At 47.8% G+C, this 17,668-nt stretch overlaps 4 protein-coding genes across 4 annotated transcripts in view; 3 read left to right on the top strand and 1 right to left on the bottom strand.

Moving 5' to 3' along the window:
- Positions 1–3,225: 3,225 nt before the first annotated feature.
- CND06260 (hypothetical protein) lies at positions 3,226–4,253 on the bottom strand. Its single transcript, XM_024657125.1, has 4 exons — positions 4,131–4,253; positions 4,048–4,068; positions 3,883–3,982; positions 3,226–3,822 (listed from the first exon to the last, which is right to left on the bottom strand). The coding sequence occupies exons 1-4, from the start codon at positions 4,204–4,206 to the stop codon at positions 3,441–3,443; spliced, it is 579 nt and encodes a 192-aa protein (XP_024512612.1). The 5' UTR covers positions 4,207–4,253; the 3' UTR covers positions 3,226–3,440.
- A 283-nt stretch (positions 4,254–4,536) lies between these two features.
- Positions 4,537–10,540, top strand: CND06250 (MAP kinase kinase kinase, putative). The gene is made up of 15 exons (XM_024657124.1): positions 4,537–5,471; positions 5,522–5,873; positions 5,939–6,325; positions 6,463–6,737; positions 6,818–7,678; positions 7,764–7,837; positions 7,941–8,010; positions 8,100–8,165; positions 8,237–8,337; positions 8,426–8,826; positions 8,964–9,133; positions 9,224–9,440; positions 9,530–9,593; positions 9,660–9,776; positions 9,846–10,540. The coding sequence occupies exons 1-15, from the start codon at positions 4,752–4,754 to the stop codon at positions 10,357–10,359; spliced, it is 4,389 nt and encodes a 1,462-aa protein (XP_024512613.1). The 5' UTR covers positions 4,537–4,751; the 3' UTR covers positions 10,360–10,540.
- Positions 10,541–10,750: 210 nt separating this feature from the next.
- On the top strand, positions 10,751–14,665 carry CND06240 (pantothenate transporter, putative). The gene is made up of 13 exons (XM_024657123.1): positions 10,751–10,962; positions 11,223–12,053; positions 12,149–12,248; positions 12,311–12,333; positions 12,420–12,642; positions 12,730–12,933; positions 13,015–13,098; positions 13,168–13,292; positions 13,391–13,441; positions 13,511–13,593; positions 13,830–14,007; positions 14,114–14,214; positions 14,299–14,665. Exons 2-13 carry the CDS (start codon positions 11,897–11,899, stop codon positions 14,569–14,571), a joined length of 1,602 nt encoding a protein of 533 aa, XP_024512796.1. The 5' UTR covers positions 10,751–10,962; positions 11,223–11,896; the 3' UTR covers positions 14,572–14,665.
- A 122-nt stretch (positions 14,666–14,787) lies between these two features.
- The window catches only part of CND06230 (conserved hypothetical protein), a gene marked incomplete at its 5' end in the record, with an annotated part of 4,113 nt that continues 1,232 nt past the window's right edge, over positions 14,788–17,668 (top strand). The window contains 11 exons of the mRNA XM_570555.2: positions 14,788–14,958; positions 15,012–15,212; positions 15,266–15,349; positions 15,407–15,521; positions 15,578–16,181; positions 16,258–16,457; positions 16,528–16,682; positions 16,777–17,172; positions 17,243–17,351; positions 17,444–17,540; positions 17,633–17,668. The exon at positions 17,633–17,668 is cut by the window's right edge and continues 183 nt beyond it. Of these exons, the coding sequence (XP_570555.2) occupies positions 14,788–14,958; positions 15,012–15,212; positions 15,266–15,349; positions 15,407–15,521; positions 15,578–16,181; positions 16,258–16,457; positions 16,528–16,682; positions 16,777–17,172; positions 17,243–17,351; positions 17,444–17,540; positions 17,633–17,668 (2,168 nt within the window). The remainder of the gene's footprint in view (positions 14,959–15,011; positions 15,213–15,265; positions 15,350–15,406; positions 15,522–15,577; positions 16,182–16,257; positions 16,458–16,527; positions 16,683–16,776; positions 17,173–17,242; positions 17,352–17,443; positions 17,541–17,632) is intronic.

Below are 17,668 nucleotides of genomic sequence, written 5' to 3'. Positions count from 1 at the left end.
CCACACCTCTACCCCTCCTTGATTTCACTCCACAAACACCGTCATGCATCGCATGGCATCCCAATCCCAGCCGGCGGTCCCACCGCCTTGCCCGAACCTCAAACACCAGCACAACCCCAAGGAGCTATAGATGCAACGGAAAGCCCTACCGCCCCGACTGCGCCAGAAGCCATCTTACCAAAGGAAGTAGTCGAGGTCCTACAACAACTACAAACAGATACTAGGGGTTCAGACGTGGATGCCAAAGGCTTGTCGTCGGGCAGTGGGCATCCGCCACAGGATGGAAACGCAGGTGTAGGGAAAGGGACAGACATAAGGGAGGAATGGTTCACGTGGAAGTTTACAGAGGAGGAGGAAGCTAGGCGGAGGGCGTATCTGCCGCTTGCTTAGAGAGAGATCACCTCTTCCCATCTCCCAGATTTCCTCTAGCCACTTCTCTACCCAATCCATAAAAGACGGTGTGGCAGGACTCTTGGCTATTTCTGAGAGGGCTTGGTCAGGGTTTTAAGGGAGGAGGAATGAATGGAACCCATCGACGTCCATGTCCCCGCCCATGCCCGCCGAGCATTTTCCCGTCATGCTCATACCAAGCCCCCCCAACCCACCCTCCCTTTCTCCCCACCGTACTCGGGCCTTGATCCTTGTCTCCCCACCTCCCACTGGTTTATCCGCACCTATCCTAGAGATCTTCTTCCACGTCCTTTGCCGTAAAACCTCCCTCAAACTGAATCCATCCACCGTCACCCACACACCGGACCTCCACCAGTCGCATCTCCACCCTTCCAGGCCCCCCTGTATTTCAATCAAGCGGCGAACCATCAAAGATTGGCGTCGCTGTATTTCATGATTGCGCACACAACTGGCTGCGACACAAATTCATGTATGATAGTAGGATTTGCCTGAACAGGCGGCCAAGATACAGAGCGTAGCGTATTGGCCGTTTTTTTTTTTTCTCCGATCGCCCACCTTCAAAATTCGTAACGCTGATAAAAGTGAGTAGATCAGTCACATGCTGAAAAGTCATTCTTCCCGACGCTGACAATTGCCGCTCTGCGAAGATAATATCAATGAAGAGCAATTTGAGACGCAAACTTTCTTGAAAGTGACTATCAAATTTCTGATGTGCATAGGTAGAAGGAAATATTGAAAAAAAGTGTCTAGAAAATTGGCAAGTTTTGAATGATATGACGGTAATGGCCAAGTACCCAAGTAGCATTTCTGCCTCTACCGGCCATGACGATGGTAAGTCCCTTGGTCTCAAACTGCCAGATACCCTCGTTGACTGATGTTGGCGATACCATATCCTCCTATCAACAGAAAGTTGGAGAATTTGTCCTTCTGTGGGACAAAGTAAAACCCGTTTTGCTGTAAGTTTCAATTTTTGGACCATCGTCCATTGTCCCATCCTCCCTCATCCCTCCCCTCCTTTTCTCGACCATTGTCCACGTCACTCCTAACATTGTGGGCTCATCAAAACAGTCTCCAAGCTTCGGCCCAGAAACGCGATAGAATATATCGACCATGTCACGGCTTCTGAGCCTTGCGATACCATGATGAATCGTCAACCCAAAACGTCTCCCGTGTTGATTGTCGTTCCGGGTGCCCGCACCAAGATGGAGGTGAATGGGAATTTCGACCTGCCCCGTGGCTGTCCGAACTAAAGGTCGGACCGGAATGGTCGTTTGAAACAAAAAAAAAGGAGGGGTGCCGCCGTGAGTGCGACTTGTCGGTCGTACGTGACTACTTGTCGTGTTTATTGATGTATGGCTATAGCACCTTCTCGCACCTCTCCGACACCACGGTGTCCCCGGTGCTTTGTCGAGGGAAACGACTCCTGGCACAGTGCATTTGTATGCACTGATAACCCGATGGATCCCAGGGAGTGGTGCCGGGACATGGTGAGACCTTTTCGCACCGAGGTCGGGTTCAAGGGCGGACCGAAGGGTATGTGCTACATGTGCTGGTCCCCGTATGGTGTGGGCGATCCGCGTCTCACCCACAGCCAGAGCAATCGGTCTGAGTGGAGCAAAACCGACTGCCGTTTCGACGGTATTGTGCCGGAGATGTGCTGGAGCCTCTGGGAGCAGAAGGCCGTACTTGGTAAGTACTGGTCAGCTCAAGGCCAGTCGGACGCTTTGCCCTCCCGTGATGAGGGGATTGCGCACATGAGGGAGGACAAGGGCTATGCAGGGTTGAGGGTCCCATGGGGCATAGCACTTTGGTTGACGTGGTGAGTGGATTACGCACATGAAGGAGGTCGACGGGCATGACGGTTTGAAGACTCCATGAAGACTTCGAGTCGCATATGACAACCCACGTGATGCTTTAGGGGAGCGATTGTGGAAAGGTCAACACTGCTAGTTCGCTCTGCGAGCACTTTGAACAATTAGACAAAGACCACTGTATCGCCACTTTCCCTTCATTCAAAAGTCGTCGCGATGGATATTCTATCCCACTCGTTTGTATCGCGCCAGTCCAATGTGACGGAGTTAGTCTAGCTGCTTGTTTAGAAAGATGATTACGTGGTCTTTTCGTTCAGATTCTATAAACACTATATACGGGGTGTGTATGTCTTTCCTTTAACCATGTAATGCAACTGCATAAATCAAGAAGGACCGGTCATAGTGAAGTCCGGACCATGGAGAATATTCTTATTATGTCAAATGGGTTCCAACGTATCAACGTGTAAGGATACAGAGGAACGGGCGTAGTAGGGAGAGAAGGAGGACGAGACGAGAGGGAGAAGTAGTTTTGGGGTGCAGATGGGAGAGGGGGGGAAGGAGAAGGCGAGAGGAAGAGTAGGAGGACCGTGCGAAGAGCGTTAGGGCGGAGAGAGGTCCGAGCGGAGGGTACAGGGAAAGTGTGAGAAAGATGAGTCAGCTCGCAGAGCTGAGAAAGATATAAAAGGCGTAGCCTTTATTATGGCAAGTTTTGATTAAATCAATGCAAGATTCCGTGAGTTGGAATAACATCATAACTGGGCTTGTACTTCACGAGAAAAAAGATTGCCGCTGATGGTGCTGCCACTATCGTAGTAGATACCAATCGCAGTTACAAATGAACGTCGTCAGGGCTTTGTGTTTTAAATGGAGCGCCACTGTGGCATTTTATGGAATTAGATTAAAAGCTGACCAGTATGCGAAACGGCAGCTTCTTACACCTGACTCTATTAAAATGACAACGAGGTTGAGAAAGTTCCAAAAGTCCTTTTCATGACCGTTTTCGGGAAGGGTTCGGTAAAACCTTTGTGAATGAGGATTTGGATACATAGCTATACTGCTACCATCGTGTTCCTATCTAGAGGCCTGAGGTAAGCAACACTGATTGGAAAGACGACGTTTATTTGAAACAGCGTGAGTTTACTAAAATCAATCCATCGTTGTATGTTGCACCAACTAGTCTCCTCTTCAATCTCCACCCCCCCCCGAAACCAAACCACCTCAAGCCCCTTTGACCTCATACTTCGCCCCTTCCAACAGCCTCAACCTCTCCTCCGCCGTCCTCTCACCTCTCCTCTGCATCTCCACACCGCCTACCACCAAACTCGGCAGCGCCCACCTCGCCACCTCTCCCACTTCCAACGCTGGTGTTTCCAGAGTCGCACCCGCTTGCTGGTTACGCAGCAAAATGGCAAAAATCGAGACTGTGAGATGGACGGAGAGAATGAGGAGGTGATTGGATGGGGAGGAGACGTAGGGGCGGAGAGGCCCCGGCAAAAAGTGTGGGGTAAGAGAGAGAGGGAGGAGGATGAGTTGGATAAGGGCGAGGAGGGGGATGATAGGTGAGGGGGAACGGAAGTGGGATGTTATTTGGATACCAGAGCTGTAGAGTAACCGGCTGTCAATAGTGGTAATATTTTATCGTGGGAGGGTATGCACGAACATGAAGAGACATGTCAAGATGCCTACATCAAGGGCGTTTTGAGATTGGGCGTTATTCCGTTGATTCTTCTCCCGAAGTTCCCGGATCTCTTGTTCCTGCTCTACGAATCCCACAATTATTAGCTCACATCCTCAACATCTTTTCACAAATTGACATATGGCGAACCTTGCTCGTCTAAAATATCAGCTGTTGCGTACCCCGTCAGCCGTGCATAGATCAGGAAAGACGGCCAGAAGTCAGAGACGAACCGGTGGTAAGAAGGGACGCATCCTCGTCCTCCTTGGGCTGTCGCTGGGAGACTGTTCGTTGTCGTGGTTTGGTCATTGTTATTGGGCTGTAAGATGGTATTTGCCAAAGTAGATTTGTTAAAAGTCTACGTACTATTGCAAGAGGCAAGAAGATAACGAGCATTGGACCATGTGCTCGAATGTGGAGGCAAAGGGGAATGGGTGACATCATCACTTTTGATTGTGGAAATTGGGAATTGCTGAGAATTATTCTCGTCAGGGCGGGTGCAAGTTGAATTTAATACCCATATTATATGCTATAATTAGGGCTGAAATATGCAATGGGAAATAAATAAATGAGGATGATTGGGACGCGACTTTTGTTGTGGAATGGGCGATGATGAAGGGTACAAACCCTTCTTGCATCTTGGATTTCCATCTTTACTTTCATTTTCCATCTCTACAAACTACCATACTCCTCATCTCCGCCTGGATGGGTGATCAGCTTAATCTTGCTAGAGAGAACTCGACTTGATATACTCCACATCTCCTCACGCTGCGCTGCGGGCGCACGGACAATCGAAAGTAGCAAGAAACAACCTTGGCGACGAATGAGGTAACGGCACACGGAAACCATGCACCATGGCAGCGTCAACCCTTTCCAACTACCAGCTAGGGGACCTCCTGGGCAGGGGTGCCTCTGGAAACGTCTACCGCGCACTCAACTTTCTCACTGGCGAAACGGTCGCTATCAAGTCCATCTCCCTCCTCTCCCTTCCTCCGTCCTCCCTCCCCGATATCATGTCCGAGATCGACTTGCTTAAAAATCTCAACCATGCGAATATTGTCAAATACAAGGGATTTGCTAGGGATAAGGAGAATCTATGGATCATCTTGGAGTATTGCGAGAATGGGTCGTTACAGACCATCTTGAAAAAGTTTGGCAAGTTCCCGGAAAGCTTGGTCGCTGTGTACATCAGTCAAGTGCTGGAGGGCCTGATCTACCTGCACGAGCAGGGCGTGATCCACCGTGACATCAAGGGCGCAAACATTCTCACCAACAAGGACGGGTCCGTCAAACTTGCCGATTTCGGAGTCTCCTCTCGTGCCCCTACCGCCGTTCTCGACCAATCTGGTAAATCCAACGATGGCGAAGCCGAAGTAGTTGGGTCTCCTTACTGGATGGCACCGGAAGTGATTGAACAAAGCGGTGCGAGCACAGCGAGCGACATATGGAGTGTAGGCTGTGTGGTGGTCGAGCTGCTGGAGGGGAAACCACCTTACGGTGATTTGGCGCCGATGCAGGCTTTATGGAGGATTGTGCAAGATGAGAGTATGCGCATTCCGGAAGGTGCCAGTCCTGTAAGTAACATGACATGCCTCTAATAATTCAAGTGCTGATAAAGCAACAGATTGTCAAAGATTTCTTATACCATTGCTTTCAAAAAGATCCCAACCTTCGAATTTCTGCCAAGAAACTACTCCGCCATCCATGGATGTTATCCGTCAAAAAATCCGCGTCAAACCGCCCCCCAATCACGCCGTCTTTAGTCGATACCACCTTTGACCATAGTATTGATCCAAAAGCTAACTCCGACGGCATAACTCCTCAAGCCCAACGAGATGGAAACAAGTCCAGACCTGAAAGAGAGGGTGAAAACGAAAAGCAATCACGACAAGGGACAGTAAAACCGCGCAAGAAGATAATGACAGTGTATGATGAAGCTGTACAGAGGGTACAGGAATGGAACGAAGCTCTCAAAGGTAGTTACTGTTCCCCTCCCCTCTACTAGGTCTTTACTCCACTAACCACCTGAAAAATGACCCAGCGTCACCTAAAAACCTCTCCAAGCCATCACCATCTCCTTCCCCATCCACTTCGTCTGCCTCTGCCTCAACCTCTGCATCAAAAGCCCTCCTTCTTCCTGTCCCATCTACAAATCCACTCATATCAAAGGCCCGCCAACGAGGCGAGTCCAACCCTCCGCTCTCCCTCTTCTCCCTTCTTCCCACCTCCAACTCCAAACCTCTATCCTCATCCTTATCCCAAGAACAGCCTCTGTCGCTACCGCTCCAACTGCGAAATCAGGTAGGGCAGGGGGGAGGACTGTTGAGTAAAAACTATATGGTGAGTGACGTACTTGAACGAGCGAAGGAGGAAGGAGAGGAGAGATGGGATGATGATTTTGCGGAAGGGATTTCGTTCTCAAAATTAGGTACGTCTCCGTCTTCATCTGCCTTTTTTCCCCTTAATCTTTTTTTCTTGTGGTCATTTTCTTTGTTCTTTCGTCTCCTTGTTGTAATGAGGATAGGATATAAAGAGCTGACGATGAAATTATTATTCGTGTTGTAGGACGGACAGAGATATACAAGCACCCCCAAGCGCATCATCACACCCACTTAACATCATCTGCTTCAAGCGCGTCAACTGCGAGGGAAGAGGCAGAGGAGGCGAATCAAAAGACTCTCCGACAAAATCGTGCTTTGGCTCTACCCACCCCCTCTTCAAAGCCGGGACGAAAATCAAACTTGTCGCGCCCTGTGGGCGAAGTAGAGGATTACTCGGATATGGAACAAGCTTTCGGAGAGAATGAAGGGTCGTTGGAGAAAAAAATGAGGATTCTCAAAGTCAGTCCTTTTCATCTAGTGCTCATCATGTTCTTAACCTGGCCCCAAAATGTGGGAAAAGCTGACGAAGGAGGATGTAGTTGAAGGCCATAGGACGAAAAGGTCTTATGCACCCTGACGATATCCATAAATACCCACTTTCGCCTGTCAAACGTAAACCCTCTTCTCGAGTTGATGTCCGAGGAAATTCAAGTACGTCCACAACTGCGACCACATGCGCATCCGCATCCGCGTCCAACCCCGGTGCCCCTCCGATCACTGTCCCTCTATCATCATCTATCCCCATCCCAAATTCCTCCTTTCCTAGGCGGCGTGCACCTTCGAATCCTATTCCTTCCTCTTTTTCTACACTCACCATCCCCTCATTGTCTGAAACGGGCACAGGAATGAGCACAGAAACGAAAAATAGGAATAGGGACAACAGCTTTCTGTCTCAAGATGCACCAACTCGATCCTCTCCATCCTCCCGCTCGAGCTCGTTGAGAAATAAAGCCAAAGTAGGCGAAGAGGTGGAAGAACAGATCAAGAAATATACAGAGAATGAAGAAGAGAATTATGAGGATATTTTCGGTGGTGCGAATAAGACTTTTTCGTCGTCGCAGGAAGTGCCTTTGAAGCTCGTTCTTCTTCCTTCTCATCCACTCTCATCATCTTCTGCCTTGCGTAATGGTGGTGGTGGAGGGCGAGGGTCAAGTGAAGGAGGTATATCATTCACCGACCCCCACTCCCACATCAATTTTGACTACCCAGAATCGGACGAAGAAGACATGCTCGACCCTTTCGCCGAGATTGAAGACGAGTTTGACACAGCCGAAGATTTGGAGAAGAAATTGATGAGGGATAAAAAAGTGATGATGCAGGGAAAAGTGAGCAAATTGGTGGATGAGTTGATGATTGGCGGAGTGGGGGGAGGAGGGTTAAGAGGCGTTTGTGATGATTTGGTGAGTCTAGCCTTTTAGGGGTATCCTATGGGCTTGGGCAAGCGAGGGGATCGATTTGTTTGAGGAAAGCTGATGATAGATCCAGTTTGGGATTCTGGAGAATAGCTCGCCTGAAATGGGATTGGAAGCTCATTTTGTTGCTCAACATGGTCTTATCGCGTACGTTTTTTTTTTTCGTCCCCGTTTATCCTTTCATCACCCAGGGTTCTTTCTTTGCTCGTGCTGACTGTAAAGAGTTTTTTTTCTTTGTTCCGGTCCAAAGTGTGCTGGAAGTGCTCGAATCGCGATTGAGTAGGGATGTAGTCGTAAGGCTACTGAAACTTGTTAATCTGGTGAGCCTTGGTCTGGATTTTGACGGTAATGAAGCAGGGATGAAGGAACGTAATGCCATAAGCTAACCCCTTAATCTCTGCATAATCAGATTGTGACTAGCAATGTTGAACTGCTCGAGTCATTTTGTCTCATTGGCGGTATCCCCGTCATCATCGTAGGTCCTGGTTCCCCCAATCACTTTGCAACAAAAGCTGTAATAACCATGCTGACTGAGGGTGATTGTAGCCATACACGTCAAAGAAACATTCTTTAGAAACGCGGTTGGAAGCATCGAGATTTATCCGTCAGCTAACAAGGTCAGCATTAACTTTACAAATGTTCATCTCGTACGTTTATTTTCTCTGGTTACATCGCTCATGGCAATCCTGATGTCCAAGCGTAACACTAACTGTTTTTATTTTTTGGTTACATTAGGTGCCGTGGGCTCCGAATCCTTGTGGAACTGCTTGATGAAGACTACGCCCTTAACAAAACACTCATTCTATCCTCTCTTGAGGGTATTAATTCTGTCTTCGAATTACAGAGCCCCACACCAAGGAACGATTTCGTGAGAATGTTTGTCAGAGAGGGGGTGATTGATCCGCTCTCTACTGCGTTGCTGGCTATTTTGAAAGATAAATACGAGGATAGAAGTGCGAATGACGACGGAAATGGTAACGGCAATGGAGAGATGGAGGATGGCCAAGGACAGGAACGGGGGCAATTCATGATGGAGCAGGCCAGTAGATCGGTTGGGGTATTACTGTTCTTCTGTCAAGTGGCGCAGGCAGATGCAAGAGTGAGAGAGGCGTTCGCCACGAGAACTATCATGATTCGTACGTTGCCCATCCTACTTTCTCCCAAATCTTGCACGTAACTAATCAAGGATTCACATTTTTTTCACCCAAAATCTCGAATGCGACTCCGTTGCCCAAACTCTACAATCCCCCCCACCCCCCCACGCACAATGTAGGTTTACTGAAAGCGTGCGATCTCTTGCCCCGAAAGTTACTCGTTACGGCGATCAAAGCTATTAAACACCTCTCCACATCCCCACAACTGATTGAAGTCCTCCAGAATTCCAATGCAATGGAGATACTTGTGGATCTTTTGGGGAAGAACATCAAGGGAAGTCACAGTAATGTACGTCCAATTTCCAAATATTAATTGCTCCAATTGTGGGCATCTTCTTATCCTGACCTAACTTGCGTAATTGACTTACCCATTTTACAGGAAATTTGCTCACACATCTTCCAAACTATCTACTCTATGACACGTCTCTCCAAATCCCGACAAGAAGAAGCTGCATCTAGCGGTATCATTCCCCTTCTCAAGCGGGTGATTCAAAATAAATCTCCTTTGAAGCAATTTGCCTTGCCGATTTTATGCGATATGGCCAATGCGGGCAAGGGGAGTAGGAGGTTGTTATGGCACTATGATGGACTGGGTCGTGAGTTTACCCGATCTTACTCGTTGATTTACTTTGGAGATATTCTCAGAATAAGGATGAGGGCGAACGCTGACGGGCTATGGGATTAGTTTATCTGGATTTATTGGAAGATCCCTACTGGAGAGTTAGTGCGCTGGATGCAATCTTGGCTTGGTGAGTTGAAGGCCGCATAGTCTCCCTTGGGCTGTGGATGCATCTGCTGATGGGTTGCGGGTGTAGGATGCAAGACGAGACAGCACGGGTAGAAGATGTCTTATTGGAGAAGTCTGCTTCAGATTCCCTTGTGAGGTGCTTTGTCCAAGCATCTGGGGTGTCATTTGAGGGTATTCTCGATCCGTGCGTCCATACTCCTCCCTCCGTCACCCTGTCCCAAACATACTTGGCTAACTTCTATCTAATTAATAGATTATTCAAGGTTCTCCGTCTTTCCACATCCCTCACCTCTTCCCTCTCTCACCCTCCCTTCTTCTCCCGCCTCTCGGAATCCCTTGAACGATCGAGTAAAGCAGTCATCAAACTCAACCTCCTCCGACTCACCAAAGTCGTCTGCGAATGTCATCCTGACAAAGCCACCCTCGTTGAGAGATTTGGTCTTGCACAGATTGTCGAGCGGCTGAGCAAACAGGATGGAGCGGTGCTTGTGAGGGAGCTGGCGAAAGAAATTTTGCCAGGGTTGTTGTTCGGTGGTGATGCACCGGATCCAGCTGCATCTTTTCGGTATACGAGTTCAGGTACTGTAGGAGAGGAGAGGGGTGGAAGGACGATGAAGAGTCAAGGAAGGATGGAAGGGAGAAGGTCGTCCCAGCTTCGCCGGACTCTCTCAGAGAACGTTGCTACGGACCTCTTGCATCCTGCTCCTCCTGTTGCACCATTTCCCAGCACTGTCTCAAGGTGTAAGTATACAAAGGAAAGGGGGTAGGACGAGACGGAGGAAGACGAGACGGAGGAAGACGGAGAAGTAGTTTTGCGGTGCAGAGGAGAAAACAGTAGTAGAACGACCCATCGATGTTTGTCTGTGTACAGTATTATGTTTAATATCCACCCTGCATCGATATACCACTTTGTCTGATATGTATTACCATTTTCTTTGCAAAATACATGCATTATGGGCATAACGGTCTCATACATACAAGAATCGCTGTCACTGTGCGATACGTAATTCCATCCGCGAGCGGAGCAAGTTATTTTTTTTAGTAGAAGAGGTAAATAAGTAAATAAGGGGAAACCTCGGCTATGTCCGCAATATAAAATACTAGTAGATAGACGACCGTCGGTCTAGTCAATTCGTTCGTTGTGGTGGGTTTAATAAGTTTCTCAATCACGACATCTGTTGTTATCACTCGTCATACTTCTAATTCTTCAAGCCTCGGGATTCAAGCTTACCCAGCCATAACATTGTTTACTGCCCAGCCATTGTTGGCCAATTTATGCTTCGACTTTTGGCCCGAATACCGAACAACATCTTTCAGTTATTTGAAACTGCGGCTTTTCGGTAGTAGGTGGTATGGCTCTAGGACTGAAAGTACGTACATTCTCCTTCTCTTACCCAATCACTGGATCTGTACCTGTCTACGTCCGTCCTTCCATACCAATGTCGTTATCCTTGCCCTTCTGGTCAGTCTCTTCTTCCCACCAGCAGCGGCCATGTCAATTGTCGGCACAAAATCATTTTCCGGTAAGATATCATGAATGAGTGTCTCAGCAGTCAATTATAAATTAGTTTCCTGCCGAAAATTTAAGCTGCTTGCTGACTATGTGATCTGTTCTTCAATCTTTATAAAGAAATCGCGGTCAGAAAAGGACACTCAACATCCTTTATTCATTCAGCCTTGGCTGACCTTCCCAATCTCTGTCTGAGTTAGTCGACTTGGAACGAATGAAGACGTTTTGCCTGCTAGGGCCCAGTAACAGACCCAGGCCTCAACGAAGTAACTAAGTTCTCCTTTCCTTTTCAAGCCTTCGGTATGCGATTTACTGCTTCGCCATCATCGCGACTTTCCCAGTGATCTGAATTGGCGTCGAGCCGTTATCTCCTTGTACCTGAATCACATCATCATTCATGTAACTCCAGGCTCTACGACGGTCAACGATTCAAGTTGTGTTCAATCGGCAAGATGTTTTTTGTTTCCTATCCTTCGGGTCGGGTTTCGTCACCCAATCCCAGTCAGGGATCTCACAGTCGACTCGAAAAGGGCTCGAAAATTGGTAGGACATGATCGTTCCTCAAGCTGCAAGATCAAGAAATATTAGCTCACACCAATGTCGCCATATCACCTATCTTGAATCTTATCTTTATCTGACCACAGCTTGCACCTGATCGACCAATCTCAAATGTATCATTCATCACAGAACATTTGTTATATAGACCACGGCGTCCCTTATTCTTCTCCTTCAGCTTCCTTTGGTTCAATCCAAAATTCATCTTCTGCTCTGTCAAGGAGACCCACTTCAATACTATGGGCCAACGTGATCGTTCCTCATTACTGGATGAAAAACTCTCCACAGCTTACGTGGTAGGACCCGACAGCAACTCAGGACCTGCAGAAGTACCCACCCCTGCCTCCGAGACTTATGTCCCTTCTAAACGGACTTGGAAGTCGTATCTTTGGTCAAGTAAGCCAGCCTCCCTTCTCATTCTATTTCAAATCCTTTCCTACTGCATCTATCCCCGGCGAATTTCAAGCTGATCATTGCTGGGTGATATGTAGCGCTTGATGTGCCAAGGAGAGAAGCCATATTCCTCACCAAGCTCGATCTGACACTCATCTCGTCGGCGGCTTTGGGCGTGATGATTCGATACCTTGACCAGCGAGTCCCTTTATCCTCCGTCTTTACAATCAAACAGCAATTGCTAACTATGTCACTGATAGAGTTAACATTTCCAACGCCTTCAGTAAGTACCCTTATTCTCTTTTTTTTACCCACTGAACCTCAGCTCGCTCACCCCGTTCTCTCTTTTCCTCCACCGTTCCTCAACAGATAGTGGTATGAAAGAAGACCTCAACTTGTACGGCAACGAACTCAATTACGCCAACGCCTTCTGGGCCGCCGCCTACGTTATCGGTCAAATTCCCAGTAATCTGATACTCACCCGAGTGAACGCGCCGAGATACATCGCTTTTCTCGAGTTGGCTTGGACGGCGTTCACGTTTGGAACAGCCGGGGTGAAGAATACGAGGACGCTCTATGCGCTTAGGTTTTTGTAAGCCATTGCCCCACATAGACTCTCCCATCACATACACATACCGATACTGACTACCCTTACTTTTCCTTTCCTTTTCCTATACAGCGTTGGCCTATTCGAAGCCGGCCACTTCCCAGCGGTCATGTACGTCTGCTCAAGCTATTACAAACCGCACGAACTCGCGAGACGAAACACACTTATCCAGGTGTTCACCTCGGTGGGACCCTTGTTTTCTGGGTTTTTGATGGCGGCCGTGTTTTCGGGTTTGGATGGGAAGCAAGGGTGGGCAGGGTGGAGGTGGATGTTTATGTAAGTCTTTTTCTTCATTTTTATGACTGATTTTGGAGGGTCGTGTAAGGCTGATGATGAATGATTGGTGATGTCAAATAGTGTTTGCGGCTGTATCTCCCTCCCTTGTGCACTTTGGACATTCTTCGCTATGCCCCAACTCCCAGGTCGGGCTAAACCAAATTGGTAAGTCAAAAATATCAACTAAGTTTCTTCCCTTGCATGACAGAGAAGAAGCTGACGGAAAGACGTCAGGTTATTCTCACAGGAGGAGATTGACATCGCTCGAGCGAGAATGCCGACAGAAGCTAAGCTGTACACGGGTCTGTTCAAGTGGAAAGATATCAAGAGATGGCATAAGACATGGCACGTTTACCTCTGTATGTTTTTTGTTTTTCTTCTCGTTCATTCGATCAGTTCATGCGTGCCAACACGAGTGAATACGGAATGGGCTGAGCTGACACAAGAGGATCTGCAGTCCCATTCTATTTCTTGGCGGCTGCGCAGATTGGACAAGCTGGTAGTTCGAGTAAGTCTGGAAGGGTGAACAAATTTAAAGCTGGGTGTTGAGCTGATGGGTATGCTGGGGTGATCTTAGTGATCTTCTGGGTGAAAAGTTATAATGTCAGCGGTCAACCCGCAGTATTCAGTGTTGCAGAAATCAATATCATTCCACTTGGGGTACGTTCCCCTCCCTTCTTTCTTTTCTGTCCTCATCCCTCTTCTTTCACATCTCTTCTATCCCGCGTGTTTATGGATTAAAAAGCATGCTTTAGCTCCCATTTCCCAAAGTTGGGCTTCGGTGGCATAGAATTCCGGGACGAGACCCAAAAATCTTTTTGATTTTTGATTTTCTTCTCTCTATTGCGATCGTTGGGAAGCTTGCGGCGCCAAGTTGCTAACGTATTTTCCCATAGATCTACCTTATCACGATCGTGGGCGCTCTCGCCGCTTCATGGATCTCCGATGCCCTCCCCGGTTCCTCCCGCTGGCCACTCATGGTTTTTGCAGCCTTGGTGGGAGTCATCATTCCCGCTGCATTGGGAGCTACCCCCGTCCATCCTGCTAACCGTGGTACTCGCTGGGCCTTATTCTGTGAGTTCGAGTCCCCCATGTGGTGGTCAATCTTGATCAAGCGAACAAGAGCCATGGGTAGAAGGTGCTGACCAAGCGGGGTTGATTATGTTGATTGAATACATAGATTTGACGGCTTTGTCGAATACGGCCGCGGGTGTGTGCTGGACGTATGTAAATGAAACGAGCCGTCAAGATCCTGAAAAACGAGCATATGTCGGCGCTATGGTACGTCTTCTTCTTTCCAGTCCTAATTTATCTTCGGGCGCAAAGAATAGCAAGCTGACACTTTCTCGTGTCACGATGCAACAGATGAACGCATTCGCGTACATCTTCACCGCATTCATTCCCATCTTCACTTTCCCAACCTCGAAACAACCATATGTCTCCACCGGTATGTTTGCAACCTCAGGGTTTGCAGCAGCGGCACTATTATCAGCTTTGGCAATTGGGTACATGGATCATAGGGATAAGAAAAAAGCAAGCAGGAAGTGGGAGGAACAGCAGGTGGTGGAGAGGGTCGATAGTGAGAGTGGGGATGGGAAGCGTTCGTCAGGGGATGTGACGCTCGATGAAAAGGCGTAGAAGTGGGAGTATTTGCAAAAGTTATTGATTAGTTCTGGGTAAATCGTATAACTATAGCAAGATTTATATTGCGCTTGATGGAATGAAATGTACCACTTGTCTTTTCTCAGTCAGCAGGCACTATTTTACTATGAAGATGTCAATAGTAAAGCTCTTGTTACGTAACATATCGGCTGAGTTGAAGTAACCGGCTATGGCTTTCACTGGCGTCCATCGATGGATTATTCCACTTTGTTATCGATAGTTTCCAACAAGTCTCCAGCACTTCGTACAGGGATAATTGAAACTGCCATGGTCAGAAAAGCGGCCGTCAAGTACCGTTCTCTAAGGTCAAATCTAGTCAATCTTCCCCTATCCCTCTATGCCCAGCTCGTACAACAGCAAGCAGTTAGTATTTTTTCCCGTTCGCAAGGCAATAGCTCACACCGGATCGTATGAAGAGACCCCAGTCCCTCATCCTCCACTTATCACCCTTATTATCTCCATCATTCCCCTCCTCCTCAAGACAGCCGAAAACAGCGTACTTGGGATGGTCAGGGCTGAATGCAGCGGCTAATGTCTCCCAGGTTGGCGATGGAGTTGAAAGTGTCGAGGTAGATCCCGAAGTCGCCATGTCTTTAGGATGGAGCGAAGGCATTTTGGTGAGTTGTCAGTAGCGCTTGCGATTTGACATTAATTGCTGTCGCATTTTCAGGTTGAGATCGCCGTGATACATAATCCCACTGTTGCCAAGTCAGTATCTGTGACACCGATGAGTCCTGATGACTGGGAGATCCTGGTGAGCTATTTCATATCATGGCGATCTCGGCGAATTTCTGAAGCAACATAATCATAGGAACAACATGCATCTTTCTTGGAGAATAATCTCTTATCCCAACTTCGAGCAGCGCAAAAGGGACAAGAGATTGACGTATGGGTGATGGGTCGAACCAAAATCAGAATACGAGTTGGTGAGTGATTGACCAGCTGTATTCCCATATGTCATGCTTCTCTAATTATCTTTTAGATGAGACCAATCCCTCAAGCAACTCCCAGTCTGCGGTTATCATTAAGCCCGACACTGAAATCTACGTCGCCCCTCGACCTCGCTTGTCCAAATCCGCTTCGTCCATCCCATCTTCCCAATACTTCCCTCAAATAGTCAAGACCGGCCTTCCCAACGGGAGAAATAAGTTCAGCCAGGTCAAATTACGTCAAGTCCCCCCCAAAGTCGCATCCGCATGGGGCGTTTTTGTACCCCCATCCAATGCCCTTTTGAGAACAAAAGATGAGAGAATAGCTGTGTGCTCTCCGACAATCCTTGAGAAAATCAAGAGAAGACTCGGAATCAGTGATGGGGAGATGTTCTTTGTCAAAATTGCTCTCGATCAGCCCCTAGAGGAAGAATCCCCCCCACCAGGTCCCGTTGCCATTGCGCAAGAAAAAGAACCCATGGACGAAGCAGAGATGCTTCTTGTCTCTTGGGAAGAAATGCCGAATGGATGTATATCAGTTGCTGGAAAAGCGGAAGATTGGATGAACGTATGGGCGAGGATCAAAGTTTTGGAAAGCACGGGGAAGAGGGAGAAGACAAAATCTGGAAAGGGAAGACCCATCCCTGATTTATCATTGTAAGACCTGTCTCTCTACTCTACCTCCTTTGGTCAGTATGACAATTAACCCACTTTTGTTTTTCCTTTTTTCCAGTTCTGCCGATCCGAAGCAGACCTCATCACCTCTCCCAGGACTCGACAAGATCTGCCAAGAAGCCATCGATTATCTTCGGCTTTCAGCGTTTTTTCAGAGATCGAAACCCTTGCTGCTATTGGGTACGAAAGGTTCTGGGAAGACTAGTCTAGCAAAAATAGTCGGCAATGCTTTGGAGGAAAATAGATTCGTTCTGGCTGGTAAGGAACTCATCTTTCTAGCATCTAAAAATACAATGAATATAATGGGCTGATTGATCGCGGGCGATAGAGACGATTTATGTGGATGTGGGGAAACTAGACCCAGAATCTAGGATCGCAACCATAAAGCAAAACATGGATAAATGGATCGACGACGCAAAAGCGAAAGCGCCTTGCTGTTTGATCCTTGATGATTTGGATAATCTCTTATCGCCCGAGACTGAGGTAAGTGTATCTCAACATTTCTTAATCTCTTCCCTTCCCCCACATGAAGTCCCAAGGGTCTTGAGCTTATTATTTCTGCTCTCTCCACTATTAGTTGAAAACGTCAACAAACCCTTCCATCCTCGCTGAATATTTCACTTCCCTCATGTCATCCCACCTCTCCCTCCCGCCTGGCATCCTCATGATCGCCACAGCACAAGACGCCTCCACGCTCCATCCTTTACTTAACACCCGGCACGTATTCGGCGAAATACTCAAGATCCCTCCACTTTCTAAGGAAGTCAGGCAGGATATTCTGAGGGAGTTCGTTGCCGCCAAGGGGGAAATGAAAATGAGGAGAGATGAGAGGGGAGAGGACACTGGGGATGGACTGGATTATGTGTTGTTGGGAAGTATGACGGAAGGATACTCTATCTCTGATTTGAGTGATCTAGTACAAGGTGCGACGCAACAGGCTATTATACGGTGTACCAAGAGTAGAGAAACAGACGTGCGTTCTTCTCCCTTCTTTGTTTCTTCCATGACAGTTGTTGGAATTGACCATAATTGGGTGATTGTAGATCCGTTTGACATTTGACGATTTTGTCATTGCCCATGAAGAGTTTACACCTCTCAGCCTTCGAGGAGTTAATCTTCAGACTTCAGATGTGAAGTGGAGCGATATCGGAGGTAAGTCGATGTAATCTTCTCACCCTTCACAACTTTTCCATCCGTCCTTTATATCGGACAGCTCGTTTACAAGGTTTATTTCAACATCACAGGCTTGAAAGAACCTCGACGAATTCTCCGGGAAACACTCGAATGGCCCACCAAGTACGCTCAGATCTTTGTCAATTGTCCTTTACGTCTTCGATCGGGGTATGTCTTATAACATTTCTCTATATTATTCAACTCTCTTGAGCGCAGAAACGAAGGTGTTGACTTTCATCTCCACCGCATCTCATCTCCAGTCTCCTTCTATACGGTTACCCTGGATGTGGCAAGAC

The sequence above is a fragment of the Cryptococcus neoformans genome, assembly GCF_000091045.1.
Source record: "Cryptococcus neoformans var. neoformans JEC21 chromosome 4 sequence".
In the NCBI taxonomy this organism is placed as follows: Eukaryota; Fungi; Basidiomycota; class Tremellomycetes; order Tremellales; family Cryptococcaceae; genus Cryptococcus; species Cryptococcus deneoformans.
The sequence above is the reverse complement of the archived record's forward strand: the minus strand, read 5'-3'. Positions and strand labels throughout refer to the sequence as shown.